Source organism: Bidens hawaiensis, unplaced genomic scaffold, assembly GCF_021521415.1.
Source record: "Bidens hawaiensis isolate Kalapana, Puna unplaced genomic scaffold, B.hawaiensis_p1.1 tig00040682_1, whole genome shotgun sequence".
NCBI classification, from domain to species: Eukaryota; Viridiplantae; Streptophyta; class Magnoliopsida; order Asterales; family Asteraceae; genus Bidens; species Bidens hawaiensis.
Window position 1 is genome coordinate 137348 of NW_027497196.1, and position 16484 is coordinate 153831.

Here is a 16484-nt window from a genome sequence, read left to right on the forward strand (position 1 = left end):
GGTTTGGTGGTGGGAAGTTTTCCTGTGGACAATGACGGCGACGGTGGCGACGGGGGAGGGATGAGAGAGTTGAGATGATGATGATGATGGTTGAGATGATGATAATGATGATGAGCTGCTCTAGTATTATTATTATTATTATTATTATTATTATTATTATTATTATTATTATTTGTCTAATTACTAAAGTACCCTCAACCAGGGGCTCAATACACTCAACCAGGGGCTCATATTATAAAATTAACAAATACATTGTTACATAATGCGCAAATTTTTTCAGTGGTCAATCCATCTCCTGCCGATATATCAGAGGGAGGCAAATTGGAATTTTCTCCTAATTAAAATTAAACATGTACATTAATCTGTAGGGTGAATCAGTTAAACTAAATTAAATTGTAGCGTCTAAAATGTATTAATCTGAATATATAAATGAACGTTGTCAATGAACAAACTTAATAACACGTAAACCAACGAACATTAACAAAAAGTTTGTTTTTCATGTTCATTTGTTTTCGAGCCAACGAACAGTTCACTGAACGTTCGGTTCGTTTACAGGCCTTGGTATAATATTCGATCTTGACATTATTTATTGTAAATATATTTATATATATATATATATATAACTTTTTCTTAGTTTATTATTGTAAATGAGTAAATGCAGATAATGAGAAAGGCTGCAGACACATTGATACCAATGACACTTGAGCTTGATGGAAAAGATCCATTTATTGTGTGTGAAGATGTAGATGTGCCTCATGTATGATTGTTTGACTTTTGGTCAATTTGTATAATGATGTCAACAAAAGTCAATTTTAATGTCATAAATTGTTGAATGTAGGTCGCACAAGTTGCTGTTATGGCTGCCCTGCAATCAAATGGACAGAAATTGTGCTGGTGCAGAGAGATTTTATGTTCATAAAGACATCTATCCTGCATTTGTAGCTGTAGTTGTTAAGATAGTTAAATCTGTTACTGCTGTAAGTATATGTTTGTTCGTTTATTTTAAGTCATTAATGGATTAAATAGATTACAACAGATTTATTATTACAATAATAATTTAACCTTTTGAGCATAACGATGGGTTAGTACTTAGTATATACAACCAACATGCTTTCTTATTTTTCACGAAAATGTCACGGACTCTAATTTTGATATATTAAAGTTCATCAACTTGTAAAAAATACACGAAAAGTCAACTAAATTAAAGTTTGTACATTGAAGTCGATAAACCTGTCTAAAATGCATGTACTTTTGAAAGTTTTTGAAACAATGACTGTTAACTCTTAACTGGTAAACTAAGATGGTATAAAAAAATATTTTTATTTTGTAAAAATGAAGGGTGCCACTCTTGTCATAATTTGACCAATCTAGGAGTTAAAAAGTCATTATCCTAAAAATGTTTTTTAAGTATGCGCATTTTAGATATCGTTTGGTTTTATGTTTTCGTAAAACTAGAATTTTTCCGCAGTTTTGGTTTTGCATGCAATTCAAACCAAACCGAACCAAATCAAACCAAATTTATGGATTTTCATTTTTAGTTTTGAATGTTAAATTATAAGGATGTACCCCAAATCTTTAATAATCAAAGAATCACTTTTTAACAAAAACATTTTGGCCCAAAAGTTCCAATCCCCAAACCGACCCATGTGCACCCCTGATATTTAGGTATTTTAATATACAATAATTAGTTTTAGTGATTTTTGTTTGTATTTTTTACAAGCCGGGGAACTTTTTCATGGAAAATAAGAAACTATAGTGGTTTTTCATGGTATATGCATTAAAGTTACACTTTAAACAACTTGCGACCCGTTTGACCGATTCTGTCAATTATATTGTATAGGGTCCACCTCATGCGGGAAAATACGACATGGGTGCGATATGCATGCAAGACCATTAGAAAGGCTTCAAAGCCTGATAAACGATGCTTTGGATAAAGGAGCGGAGATTGTTGGTGGAGGGAGTGTGAGGTATATTAGTGAAGGTGCTGTTGATCAATACTTTCCGCCAACTGTCATTGTAAATGTCAACCACCAAATGAGGTTAATGCAAGAGGAAGTAAGTGGTTGTTAACTAGCTAGTTCTTGTTGGCTTTGGCTTTTAGATTTAATTAATGTGAAATGATTTTGTGAGTAGGCGTTTGGGCCGATAACGCCAATAATGAAGTTTAGTACTGATGAGGATCATTTCAAAACACTCCAAGTATGGGCTCGGTTGTGCTGTCTTTTCTGGCAGTCAACGTCATGCCAGATTCATAGCTTCACAGTTACATTGTGGTGTTGTTGCTATTAATGACTTGGATTCCAATTACATGTGTTTCGTAAATTTCACAAATACACACATATGTATGTATAGAGAGAGGATTATTTCGAAACACTAAATTTTTATCAGAACATGTACAACAAAATGGGAGCTATTTAATCTTTGGATCAGTGATTCATATTTTTTTTATAAAAATTTCCTACTTATATTAGGGTTGTAAAAAGCTCGAGCCAGCTCACTTATTTTTAAATTAATTTGTTCATTTTTTAAGAAAAAGTGGTTCAGTTATTTTTTGCTTGTCCTCATAATATACAGTTTGCTGAATTGATAGCTTGTATACTTGGAGGTTATTAATATATAATGACGGGCAAATTGGTTATTTACTTCGAAATTTTGATTTATATGTTATTAATATTTTGGCAGTCTCTCCCATTCGGTGGTGTAAAAGACAGTGGATTCGGACGGTTTGCTGGGGTGGAAGGGTTGCATGCCTGCTGCCTCGTGAAGTCAGTGGTGGAGGATAGATGGTGGCCATTGATCAAAACCAAAATACCAAAACCAATCCAAGTAAATTAACATTTGGAAACTTTTATATGTTAAGACTATAATCACCAAACAGTTCATCTTATTAATTTGTTTTTGAATTTGTGCTGTAGTATCCTGTTGCGGAAAACGGGTTTGAGTTTCAGCAGTCGCTTGTGGAGGCTTTGTACGGGTTGAATGTGTGGGACCGATTGCGAGCCCTGGTTAATGTTATTAAAATGCTCACAGACCAAAATACTGCAGCTAACACTAAAAGAAGTGACTGAAGAGGCAGCATTTGTCTTGTATGACTTTGATGTAAAATGGTTAAGATCATGTAGTTTCAGTGAATTTGAAAATCTTTCAAATTTGATTTTAGGTTCTGTTAATGAATGCAGTTTTTTTACGTTTCAGCCGTTGTATTTCTTTTTTTTCATTCGGGCAGGAAGAGGATTTTACCTATGACGCATTAGTAAATACGATTTTAATATATACCGAAAATCCTAGTTCAACTAGCTGACCAATGTTGGGTTTCAACGGTGGTTCTGAACAAGAACGGTTAAACAATAAAACCCGTTTTAATGTGTATTTCGTTTCATAAGTATTAATCAATATTAATATATAAAACGAACCAAAAACGCAGCGGATAAAACGAACCAATACGAACCCAAAACCCGAACTCGGATCCGGTTACAACTAATACGAGCACGATATAATCAAACAATCAACCATAGATTAAAGTTTAAGTTTTTATACATAAGTTATCAAAACCGGGAAGAACACCGAGACCTAGCGAATCGAGCTGGTGAAAAACGACACAACTAAACCCACCAAAGAACTCCGGTGACTGCAGCTACATTGGCGTCGCGGCGGCGAGAGGCGGCGGCTGGCGTCGGGAACAGCAGCACCAAGCAAAAGTCAGCAGTGGACAGCAGCAAGAGGTCGCCGGAAAGCCGTTCTCCGGAAAATCGGGTTGCCGGAATCTCACAAGGTCGCCGGAAAAACGAGCTGCAGATTTCGGCTGAAGCAAGCAACGGTACAGGCAGCTTATATAGGGCGGCAGTGGTGCTTGCGGTGACCAAAGAACAACCGGTGGTGGTTGATGACTGGCGGCGGTATTCTGGTGGCCGGAAAACGGCCGGCGGCGGCTAGAGGTAATAAGGGAGCTAGGGTTTGTTTGATAAAGATGATTTGGATAAAAAACTAATATTATATACTATACTATATATAGAAAGGGATAATAGGGTTTAATTAATTTAAATCCATTGGGCTTAAAGCCGAATTATCAAACCAAAGTCTAATCCATCATCTAATCCTTTTAATTTGTTGTGTCGGCCCAGTTATCGATTAAGTGGGTTTAAGATTCGTGACTCTCGGTGCAGCTCATACCGGTCATATTCGGGTCGGTCCGCGTTGACTTGACCCGAACCGACCATATATTCCAACAACCAATAGTACTGGTTGTGTACCGGTTTGATCAACGGATTTTATAGTTCTCAAAACACTGGTTGTGTAGGGATTTGATAAGCTATCCAGACTTGTGAAAGTCAGCTGGTTTGAAATATATACGGTCCATTTTACAGGTTGGTTTTAACTGTTTGGAACATGTAAGCAGTTGTAAGTTGTTACGGTTTAGAACCTAAATTTTGAGTTTTCCAAGACTTATTTAAATAATGAGCACCCCCATTGCTTAGCTTAAAAACATAAGTGTTAAAAGAAAACGAAAACATGAGTTAGAAGTGTTGTAGTTGGGTTAACAGGTTGAATCACATGTATTTTTAGTATTAAATTGTTACGTTGTGTTGTTGTAGGTATGTCAATCCGCTATCGCAAAACATGTAACGTTACCAGCTATCTTTCTACTGTCACTTGGCCTTGTCCCTTGACTAAAAAAAGGAAAATTGTTTTCATATGTTAAAATACTAGGTTATGTACCATTGTTCTACACGGGTTAAAATAAATAAATCATTTAAATAATAACACAATGTAAAATATAAAAAATATGTTCGACATATAAAAATATAATATATGGTTGAATAAATTACACAATACACAATATGGAAATAAAAAGTTGAAAATTCATAAATCTTTAAATAATTTTTATACAATATTTGTAATTTAATTTATAACTTTATCCTTCATATTAAAATTAGTAATTTCACTTAGTTTCAACTCAAGATATGAAACACATAGACACATAGTTGACCATGTACTAAAAAAGGCTTCTCAAAAACGAACAAACCATCTAATTGATTAACTTTAGCTTTTATTAATCTTTATTTCAAAATAAAAATAAAGTGAAATTTTCTTTCTTTGAGGTTTGAAATTAATTATTTTATCAAAATTAACGTGAAAATCTGTTACATATAAAAGCTTAATATTATTAACTAATACCATATAATTATATAAAAATAAATAATATATTTACGTTGGTATTAAATTTTTTAAACCAGAAATTATTTATTAAAAAAAGAAATTAATAGATTAAGAAGAAAAAGAAATATATATTTAATATGAGAGAGAGGTGATAAAATTCTGTAAGGATCACTCATGTGTAATAACATATAGCCTTAGACTCGTGTAGAACATGGGTTAAAATAACTTCATTTATTTAAATAATAACACAATGTGAACTACAAATGTTCAAAAGATATAAATATATAATATATGATATAATAAATTACACATTACACAAATAGAAATAAAAAGTTGTTGAAAATTCATAAATTTTTTAATTCTTTTTTTTGTATAAATTATTTGTAATTTTATCCTTTATATTAAAATTAGTAGTTTCACTTTGTTTTTTGTTTCAACTATATGTAATGGAACATATAGTTATCATGTGTTAACATGCTGTCTAAAAAACAAACAAATTATCTAAAGCAATTGGCTTTAAATTTATTAATTTTCAGTGCAAAACAAACATAAAGTGAAAATTTTTTTCTTTAAGATTTAAAATTAATTATTTTATCTTAATCAATGAGAAAATTCTTTACTTATAAAAACTTAATATTAATACTAATACAATATATTTATATAAAACTAAATAATATATTTATGTTGGTATTAATTTTTAAAAACCAGGAAATAATTATTAAAAAATAATAATATATTTTAAAGAAAAAAAAGAATAAAATATAAAACTATTAATAAGAAAAAGAAATCTATATTTAACATGAGAGAAATAAGAAAAATTTGTAAGGATTACTCATGTGTAATGGCATATGGCATTAAGACCCATGTAGAACACGAATTATAATAAATAAATTTGTTTAGATAATAACGTAATGTAATATTTTCAAATTATGTAAAGATATAATGTATGGTAGAATAAATTACCTATTACACAATATGGAAATAAAAAGTTGTTGAAAATTCATAGATCTCTAAACAAAAATTTGTATACAATCTTTGTAATTTTAACCTACATATCAAAATTAATAGTTTCATTTTGTTTTTTTATTTCAACTTTAGATAATGAAACACATAACTTACCATGCGTTAAAACGTGCTGTCTCAAAAACAAATCAAACCATCTACAGTGATTTAGCTTTTATTAATCTACATTGCATAACAAACCTAAAGTTAAAATTTCTTTATTTGAAATTAATTATTTTATCTAAATCAACATGAAAAATCGTTACTTATAAAAGCTTAATACTAGTAATTAACTAATACAACATATTTATATAAAACTAAATTATATATCTATGTTTGTATTGAATTTTTAAATTAAAAAATAATTATTAAAAAGAGAAAATAATTGATTAAAAAGGAAAAAAAGTTAAAGGGGTGTTTGTGATTGCTTATTTCCACTAACTTATAACTTATAAACTTATTGAAAAGTAATAAGGTATTTGGGATTGCTTATATTGTGAGTGGAAAAGTTTCATAAGTTACACTTTAACTTATGAAAAGTTTTTTATTGTAAATGAGTAAATGCAGATATGAGAAAGGTTGCAGACACATTGATACCAATGACACTTGAGCTTGATGGAAAAGATCCATTTATTGTGTGTGAAGATGTAGATGTGCCTCATGTATGATTGTTTGACTTTTGGTCAATTTGTATAATGATGTCAACAAAAGTCAATTTTAATGTCATAAATTGTTGAATGTAGGTCGCACAAGTTGCTGTTATGGCTGCCCTGCAATCAAATGGACAGAAATTGTGCTGGTGCAGAGAGATTTTATGTTCATAAAGACATCTATCCTGCATTTGTAGCTGCAGTTGTTAAGATAGTTAAATCTGTTACAGCTGTAAGTATACTTTTGTTCATTTACATTTTTAAGTCATTAATAGGTTAAATAGATTACAACAGATTTATTATTACAATAATCACATTTTAACAAAAAGATTTTGGCCCAAAAGTTCCAATCCCCAAAACTGACTCATGCACACCCCTAATGTTTAGGTACTTTAATATACAATAATTAGTTTTAGTGACTTGTATTTTTTACAAGCTGGGGGACTTTTTCGTGAAAAATAAGAAAGTATAATGGTTTTTCATGGTATATGCATTACAGTTAAACTTTTAAACAACTTCCCACCCGCTTGACCGATTCTGTCAATTATATCTAATAGGGTCCACCTCAGGCGGGAAAATACGATATGGGTGCGGTATGCATGCAAGACCATTCAGAAAGGCTTCAAAGCCTGATAAACGATGCTTTAGACTGTTATTAAAGGTTTGAGTTTCGGGAGTCGCTTGTGGAGGCTTTGTACGGGTTGAATGTGTGGGACCGATTGCGAGCCCTGGTTAATGTTATTAAGATGTTGGCAGACCAAAATTCTGCAGCTAACACTAAAAGAAGTGACTAAAGAGGCAGCAATTGTCTTGTATGACTAATTTGGTGTAAAATGGAATTAGTCAAACGGTCAAAAACGGATTTTGATGCTAACCAATTACGATTCCTAACTAGTTTATTATGGGAAAACCACTAACCTATGTAATCGATTCGGTTAAGTTATTACCGGTTAACCTACTGAAATGTTCATATTTTACTTTGAACCAAGTTTTGACCGTATGGGAGTTTGTCTGATCCTAAATCCAAATATGGTTTATGAGTTTAATTTGCACCATGATCTAGAATTTGATAGTAACGTACAGTTTGAGATTCTTGGAAGATTTTTAAGTTTAGTTTTCCCTCACACACTTAAGCCAATGGAATGAATATTCCACGATGGACTTAAGATTTGGAGAAAATCCATTAGAAAAAAAAAGTTGGCACTGCTTTACATTTGTCTTACAAGTGAGACATGTTTTCTTAGATCGTGCGAGACGACTTGAGAGTTTGAAAATATCAGTGTCAGTTAAATCTCTTTGTAATTGTGGTATAATGCAACCATGGTCGGGTTGGTCCAAGAGAGATCATTTTTCACTTCGTCAATTCTGGACCTCCTTTTTTTTATTGAGTCAAGTTATTTTTCGTGTTATCTGTTTTTTGGTTTTGCACCTGTTTTTGTGAGTATCTTGTAATGGGTCATGTTTCGTCCTCTCTAGTTTCTTACTAGTGAAGGTTTTTTTAATATAATTCTTTCTGTTAAAAAAACCATGTTGCTTCCTCAAAGTGCATACATGATACATACATATGACAACATTTTTTTCTCTTAATTTGCATGTCTCTCTACCAAGGTGTTAAGAGGGTTGGCGACTGCACGCAACCTCCATTTAATCAGCTACTTGAATCTTAAATGTCAAACACATATTTAGATAGTATAATTATAGAGTAAATTACATGGAATGTTCAAGTAGTACATCTAAATCTCGCTTGTCTAATATTTTGTTCTAAAATGTATGAACGTTTAAAAACTTAAGCTAATTTGTATAAACAACTATTTTATCCTTCAAAATATAGATAAAAAAATTAAAAGAAAAAAATTATCATCCCATTTTTTTGATGATGCATTGAAGAAGTGTATTTGTATTTGATGTATTTGAATGAGGACGATGTATTTGAGTTCTAGTAAGGGGAAAGAAGAGAGAAGGTGAAAGTGATAACGTTATATTTATAAAAAAAAAAAGAGGAGAGAGAAAGGGTTGGGCCAGCATTTAAGATGCTAATATGGAACGGGCAACGTTGTAAATGTGTCAAATGTGTCACGCCCATTAATTGTTGATGGTCTAACACCTTTTTTTTGACCGGACCGCCCCTCTTATCCGTGTACAAAATACCAAGAATCTCCTTCAACCTTCCCCATCAAATGACTCAGGCATGCTATTGCAACTTCAAATACTAGGAAGATGAGTTGTAAGTTTTGCTTTTTCTTAACAAAAGTGGTATGTTGGTCATCTTAAAGAGAACCTTAACTTAAATTTTAACATCAAGCAGTGTCATAGATCAAAAGCATACAGCTTTAACAATAAAGACGATAATATGTAATTTCGGGAAGTGAAATTCAACATCCAACTGTAAATCGCTCTTAAAGGACACAAGTTTATGACCAGAACCTACCACTCTCTAAATGGAAGCTAAACATCATTTGTGTTCTTGTTATTTAATTTATTTTTACGGTACAATACATTTAAGTTCACAGTTGATAGTAAAATAGTTTATCAGAAGTACGCATTAATGTGTTAGCTTTATATCAATAGGGTACTTGATTATATTACTTATTTAGTTGAAATAAATCATTTAATCCGTTCTGTATGACTATTTTTGTACCACCCAAAATAAAATATTGGGATATATAATGATTTAATTAGCAAAAAAGTTCATATATGTGGGGACTTTTACACGTTACAAAAAAAAAGTCTACAATATAGCCATTAGTGAATGAATCACCTAACAGAAGATGAAAAGAAAATGACAACAAAATAAACAAAGATACCTAGTATCAAAATCGCGGCATATACCACACTTTGCGATGACTGCTTCGGCGACTGGTACTTGACCTCACAACACTGCATTTTTTCCCTCTCATACTCCAATACATGCTCCACATAACTGCATTAATAATAAATTATAAACACCCACAATAATTCAATACATAAAACCAATAATCTATATTTTCATTATAAACTTACTTTTGTGTGAAAACAGAATTTTGAAGAATTTCAGTGCTGTTAACATTTGCATTTTGTAGACGATGATCGTACAGAAGTGAAGACAGATCCACAAGCTGTTCCTCAAGACCCTGTTATTTATTCAACAAAAGTGCCACATCAGCGTTTCAAGTGAGATTATGTAAGATATTGAAGGAAAAACTTACATCCAAATATTTTTCTAGCTTTTCAACTAGTTCGTGTGGGAATGGTTCGGGTAAGTTTGTCTCTTTTTTGTAGAATTTTTCTATCCAAAGCTCGGTTGTTGTCTTATTCTTCTTGCCTTTTATTGGTTCACCGAGAGGCGTTCTCAAATATTCACCAGCAAAAGCTTGGACAGACTGAAACATAGTACTAGACTAAGTAAGCACCACTTTGTGAAGTTTAAGGCATGTACATGAACTGAACTTTCAATGAACAGTTTGTGAAGCATTTTGCAGAAAGTTCATTTACAAGATTAAAAAATGTGTCGTTCGTTCATTTATGTTGCGTTCATTTATGTTTGCTAGTTTGAGTTTGTTCATTTACGTTCATTAATACATTCATTTAAAAATTTTGACCCATTACAACTTTAGTCTAGTTTTAATAACTTTATAAGCCCAACACATTGTTCTTCGTATTACATTTATTTGGTTTTAGCTTAGTTATGTGTGTTCATCTACATTGAGTTGTGTTTGTTCATTTACATTTATGAGCGCTTGCTTATACTGTTGAACCAACAAACATGAACATGTTCGTTTTCTTAACAAACACGAACAAGAAAACCCAGTTCGTTTAGTTGTTCGCATTCAATCGTTTGTTCAGTTAAAGTTAAACGAACGACAAGAACATGCTCCACTTGCGTCCATTCGGTTCGATTACAAACCTAGACTTTTACCTCTGATGTCTCTCGAATCCTATGAAGAGCAGAATCAACACGGGCATATATCGTGTTTCTCTGTAAAAATTCAATAAATGTTTTTACATACAACTACTTGCATTAACTACTAAACAATTTAATTACAGTAAGAATATTCCAAATTGATGTCTTACCAATGCAACATCCTGAAGCAATTGACTGATTTTTGAAGCATTAGAAAACGGTCCAAACGGATGGCAACCCGCAGCCAACAACCAATTGACAACTGGTCTTTCATGAATATGAGAAGCTTTTTCATATGGTGCACTTAGTCCACCTACAACAGAAGCTAATCCCGCCACTATATGACGCTGTGCTTGTGACGGGACAACATGCCTTCTTTCTTTTTCTGACACATAACTATAAAGACAGAATATAAATTTCTATATAAACATGTTAAAGTGTTACAACATGAAATATGAAACATCAAACAACCTTAAGGGAATATTTTCACTTTGATGTTGAAGTACAATAACAGCATCATTACTCGTCCACAGTAGGCTTTCATCATCCATCATAAGGTGTGGATCCACGTCAGCTAATGATAACACAAAGCTGCAAGTAAAGACTGTCTTTTATTTATCTTTCTAAAACAAACACGTTATAAATTTACTTAAAAGACAATAATATTACTCACACAGGAACCACTCTTGTTCCATAGGTACGATGCAGGTCCCCAAGTTTCTTTTGCACTGTTTTAGATTTCTTTTTAGATTTACGGTTAGGTGCCCAAATAGGTTTATGTTTTATAACTGAATCACTCAAACGATCTGCCTCATTGACCCAAGTCTGTAAGAAATAATATTTTCAGTTTATACAGTTTACAAGTGTGAGTCATGCTTGTAAACGGTCATCCTCCGTTCATGCTCGTTTATGTTTATTCGTTAACAGTATAAACAAGACAGTTCATGGACGTAAACGAATGAACGTAACTAAACACATATGAACGGACATAATTGAGCTAAAACCAATTAAAAGTAAATGTGAACAACAAATTGTTGGGCTTGAAAAATTATCGACTATATTGTAATGCGCCTAAAAATTTAAAGAATACATTCATAAAAGCAAACAAACAAACTTAAACAAACGTAAAGTAACAAACATTTACGAATGTAAACTAACGGACATAAATGAACAAACAAGGCATGTTTTAATGTTTGTTTGTTTAACTAGATGAACATATGTACGTTCGCTTACCAAATAAACGAACTTCTCGATGAACATTAAGTTCGTTTACAAGCCTAATCGTGACATTAATATTTGAATTAAAAAATGACCAACCTGACGGAGAAAATATTTATCAGAAAGGGATGGTTGGGAGACTTCCAGTAAACCAGCTGCTAATACATCAGCTGATCGTTCCATTTCCTATATTAAGAATATTATATGTATATAAGAATACGTGTTCTAAGAAAATTAAAGGGTTAAATTTGTCTACACCTCTTTAAGGATTGCACCATCAAGATATGTTTTTGTGTGCACATGAAAACGGCCATCTTTTTTTGTTTCTTGGAGGGAATGACCACGCATTGCTTTTGAAACAGCAATTGCTAGTTTCTCATGAAGATGTAAAGAATGTGAACCACCAACAATCACTACATCTTCTCCTTTGTGTACCATCTTTTTAACCTGAAAATGGTGAGGGAAAATGTTATATGTTGGAAGATGACAGATATGCCCCTACCCTCTGTAAGCAATAAGGAAATAGAAACGAAAAAATATGAAACTCGCCTCTGTTTCAATGGCCTCGATGTCTATGCTGTAGTTATAGCCTTTGTTCATGATATTGTAACGGTTATGATTTTGTAGAACGATGATTGGTATAAGTAATCTTGTTGCAAGATCTACAGTTTCAAACCTGAATCCATCACATACAATTAGGCATGTTAACAAACAGGACGAACACGAAGGGGACTTGTTTGTGTTCGTTCATTTAACTTTAACTGAACAAACAAACGAACACGAACACTTAAACGAACCGATTTTCTTGTTTGTGTTCATTCATTAAAAAATGAACGTGTTCATGCTTGTTTATGTTCGTTCGTTAATATCCTAAACGAGTGGTACACAAACATAAATGAACACAAACGATAATAAACCAATGCGCTAATTAATCATAGATATCAAAATTAAAGTCTAAAATACCATCATCGTTACCTAAAAATTTCATAATTAGACGGATAGATCTAAATAGAGGGTTTTAAAATATGAAAAATGAATTGGTTTCAAATTAATATTAGTAATAAATAAACTTTAATGCATATTTAAGTGAACATAAACGAAGAACATTCATGCACGTAAATTGACGGACGGGAACATTCACTGAACGTTCGGTCCGTTTACATGCCTAGTTGCTTACATATAATTGAAAAAAAAATCATACAAAACATAAAATCATAGTTAGGAGACAATTTAGCATAAGCAAACCTGACATCTGGAGCAATAACATGTTGAACTGTTATACCAATCAAAGCAGCTAATTGACCAATAAAGTTATCATGTGTGATGGAATGATGACTAGCAGCAAATGAACTTTTAGAAAACATTAAATCACGCAAGCGAGGAATCGTTTTTGTGCTGACACTTCCTTCTTCAGTTTCAATTTTTCCATATGTACATGGGCCTGCTGAGATGTCAATTACAACAAACCTGCCACCGTTTTAAAACAGTTTAACTTGAATTAATACATATAATAATCATTTTCTAATCACGAAAATTAGTGACTTGTATAGTGTACCTGCCAGAGCCAAGCCATACTTGAGATGCTCCACCTCCGTTATAATGATAACGATAAATATACCCTCCCTCTTGTTGTTTAATATCATCTTCAGTCAACTCGCTTGGTTTTGTATACATTAAACTATCAAGATCAGTATTATTATTTCTAGGATCCATTCTAACCTGTAAAACAATAACCAATCAATATTAACCATTATGGCAAACTTCACAACAGTGGAACAATAATGAAACTTGAGTGGTTTATATAGTGAGAAAAAAGGTAAAAGTAACTTTCTTAGAACAATACTGAAACTTGAAAGTCGGTTATTGTTTCATGACTGTATCCTTAAATAGTGGATAATAATAGAAAATTGAAGATTTTAAAGCACACCTTATCAAAATTCACAATAAATATTGCTGTTGGCATAGGTCTGTCTGCTTCGTCAGCATTATATCCCATATTCTCATAGTCAAACAAGTAGGAATAAAGCTTCTGAAATTCTGGCTCCACAACTGATGCATCTACATCAAATGCCGGAACTTCCCTTCCATAATCAGCCTAAAAGTAAAACATATAAAGTGTAATAAGTAACTTAACATCAACTATCATAACAAAAGTACCATAAAGTCACTTGTAGATAGACAAATAACTGCAAATTTGCAATCACCTCTCTGGCAGTTCCAGCAGGAACCATGGCTGCTTTCAGAGCCTTTTCAAGTGCTATCAGTTCTGGTTGTGCTGCCTGTAACAAGTGACAAGTTTACAAATATATACTCAAAATGGTTACTGCAAAAATAAACTTAAGATTAGTTTTGAAGCAAGATCTGCTTACTGGAAATGCATTAAAGACCATGTGATGCTCAATGTCAAGGTGTTCACCAGTTTCTAGACATGAAGGCCTGTGAGATGGAAAGCCTACTTGAAGAAATTCTTCCAATTTCCGTGAATCTAATGCGTATCTATAACCTCCATCTCCACTAAAACCAACTAGAACAATATTTACCTCAAGTGGAACTTGAAAGGGAACCTGCATTTTAATGGCATCACAAAGTAATCTTACTGTACAACAACACATTTGCACGCGTTAATGTATTTATTTATTCACATAAAATGAATCTATTTGCACAACTAGATCTGTACAGATAACTAGAACTGTTATATGTATGCAATGAAGAGAGTAGCTGCATTTAGGGGCGTAAACAAGCCAAGCTGTCCGGTAGCTACACGAGATCAGCTCGCCTCGAATCTAGCGAGCTTAAAAGCCTATAATAAGCTTGTTTAACAACGGACCTGAGCCTGATCTTCAGTTATTGAGCTCGAGCAGGCTCACGAGCCTACTATTTATATAAATTTTATTTAATATAATGTATTAAATAATTATTATGTATAAAAGTATGAGATAAATAAGTAAACAACATATATTATGTTAAAACTATAATTAAAAATATAAATAAAGCTACAATTTATATTAAAAATATAAATAAAACTAAAATTATATTATGTTAAAATATAATTAAGCTACAATTTGCAACTCCTAATCATGATTAATTAGAATCAAACTGAATTCGATCATACATAGAAATTACCGTCAGTTTAAACTAATTATGAATCAACTATTTACCTCAGCGCGAGAATGAAGCATACTACGAACATCAGATCGAACGCTTTCTTTAACATCTTGAAACACACTGTGATGCCATTGCTGCTGGTGACCTGGATCTCTTCTGTAAGCTTGAGGTGTAACGGACTCTGAAGGTTTGAGTGAAACGATTATTACACATAATAAACATAAGAATAAGCTGCCAATTGACGCCATTTTTAGAACATGGAGCTTTCTTTCTTAAAACCCTAATAATAATAATAATTTACTTTCTTCTTCTTCGGTTTTTCAATTCTGCGTTTACCGGAGAAGACTAACGCAGTCTCCCTTGTCCTGTTTATCTAAACGGGTCAAACAAGTTGACCCGAACATGACTCGTTTAAAAAAACAAATGGACCCGACCACGACTCATTAAAAAAGCAAGTCAAATTGAACATGCCCGGTTTAATTAAATAGAAATTACCGTCGGATTAAACTAATCATAAGATCGAACACTTTCTTTAACATCTTGAAACGCGTTGTGCTGCCATTGCTGATGATGATGATGACCTGGATCTCGTATGTATGCTTGAGGCTTGTAAACTCTTTTTTCAAGCTCGGCTCGGATCATTCAATGTTTATTAATTAAAGTATATATAATATATTTTAAAAACAACTTTAACGAGCCTAAGTTGTGCTCGAACTCGTGTAGTACCTTAAAAGAGTCTAAGCTTGGGTCGAACTCAGTTGCACATTGTGAAATTAATACATAAAAGTAAAAAAGAAGTAAAGCTTAAAATTACACAAAGCTAAACGAGCTTCCCATACAAGGGTCGGCTCACGATAACTAAACAAGCTTTATTTGAGGCTTGGGCTCGACTGGTTTGCACCCCTGGTACCACTAAAATTAATTTCTTTAAAAGTTGACTCATAAACAACATTAATTGGGTTGTTGCAATAAAAAAAACAGTGAAGAGATAGGGTTCCAGATCTACCCGTGAGTTAAAAACACGTTAAATAAATTGAACGTGACCCGTTTAACTAATCAAGTCAACTTGAACATGCCAAACACAATCTGTTTAATTAAACACTTTAGTTCAAACAAAAGCTTTCTTTAAGTGAGGTATATATATAGTTTGAAACCTGATCGCTTTCATGTCATATAATCTTAAGTTAATTCGTTAATTTTTCCTTAGTTATTCAACAACAACAACCATATCTTAGCTTTTAAGCTTGTATTTGTACAGTAGGAACAAGTATGTAATTCATCACATAAGTTAGCATTCGATCAACAAATCAACCATAAATCTAGTGACTAGCCATTGGATCTAAAGAAATAATCTGGTACTTAGCATTCGATCAACAAATCAACCATAAATCTAGTGACTAGCCATTGGATCTAAAGAAATAATCTGGGTATGATAACAAACCATAAATGTTAATGAAAAGGAGTTGGTTTAG

General features: G+C 32.5%; 1 protein-coding gene and 1 pseudogene across 1 annotated transcript; one reads left to right on the top strand and one right to left on the bottom strand.

Annotated features, from left to right (window-relative positions):
• The first annotated feature begins 664 nt into the window (after nt 1-664).
• LOC143592311 (aldehyde dehydrogenase 22A1-like) lies at nt 665-3226 on the top strand (annotated as a pseudogene).
• A 6271-nt stretch (nt 3227-9497) lies between these two features.
• LOC143592306 (uncharacterized) lies at nt 9498-15380 on the bottom strand. The gene is made up of 16 exons (XM_077072256.1): nt 15066-15380; nt 14277-14471; nt 14112-14186; nt 13835-14002; nt 13463-13626; nt 13153-13374; nt 12457-12583; nt 12166-12354; nt 12007-12093; nt 11363-11514; nt 11161-11280; nt 10860-11085; nt 10705-10764; nt 9995-10168; nt 9810-9919; nt 9498-9729 (listed from the first exon to the last, which is right to left on the bottom strand). Exons 1-16 carry the CDS (start codon nt 15258-15260, stop codon nt 9564-9566), a joined length of 2430 nt encoding a protein of 809 aa, XP_076928371.1. The 5' UTR covers nt 15261-15380; the 3' UTR covers nt 9498-9563.
• Nucleotides 15381-16484: the final 1104 nt, after the last annotated feature.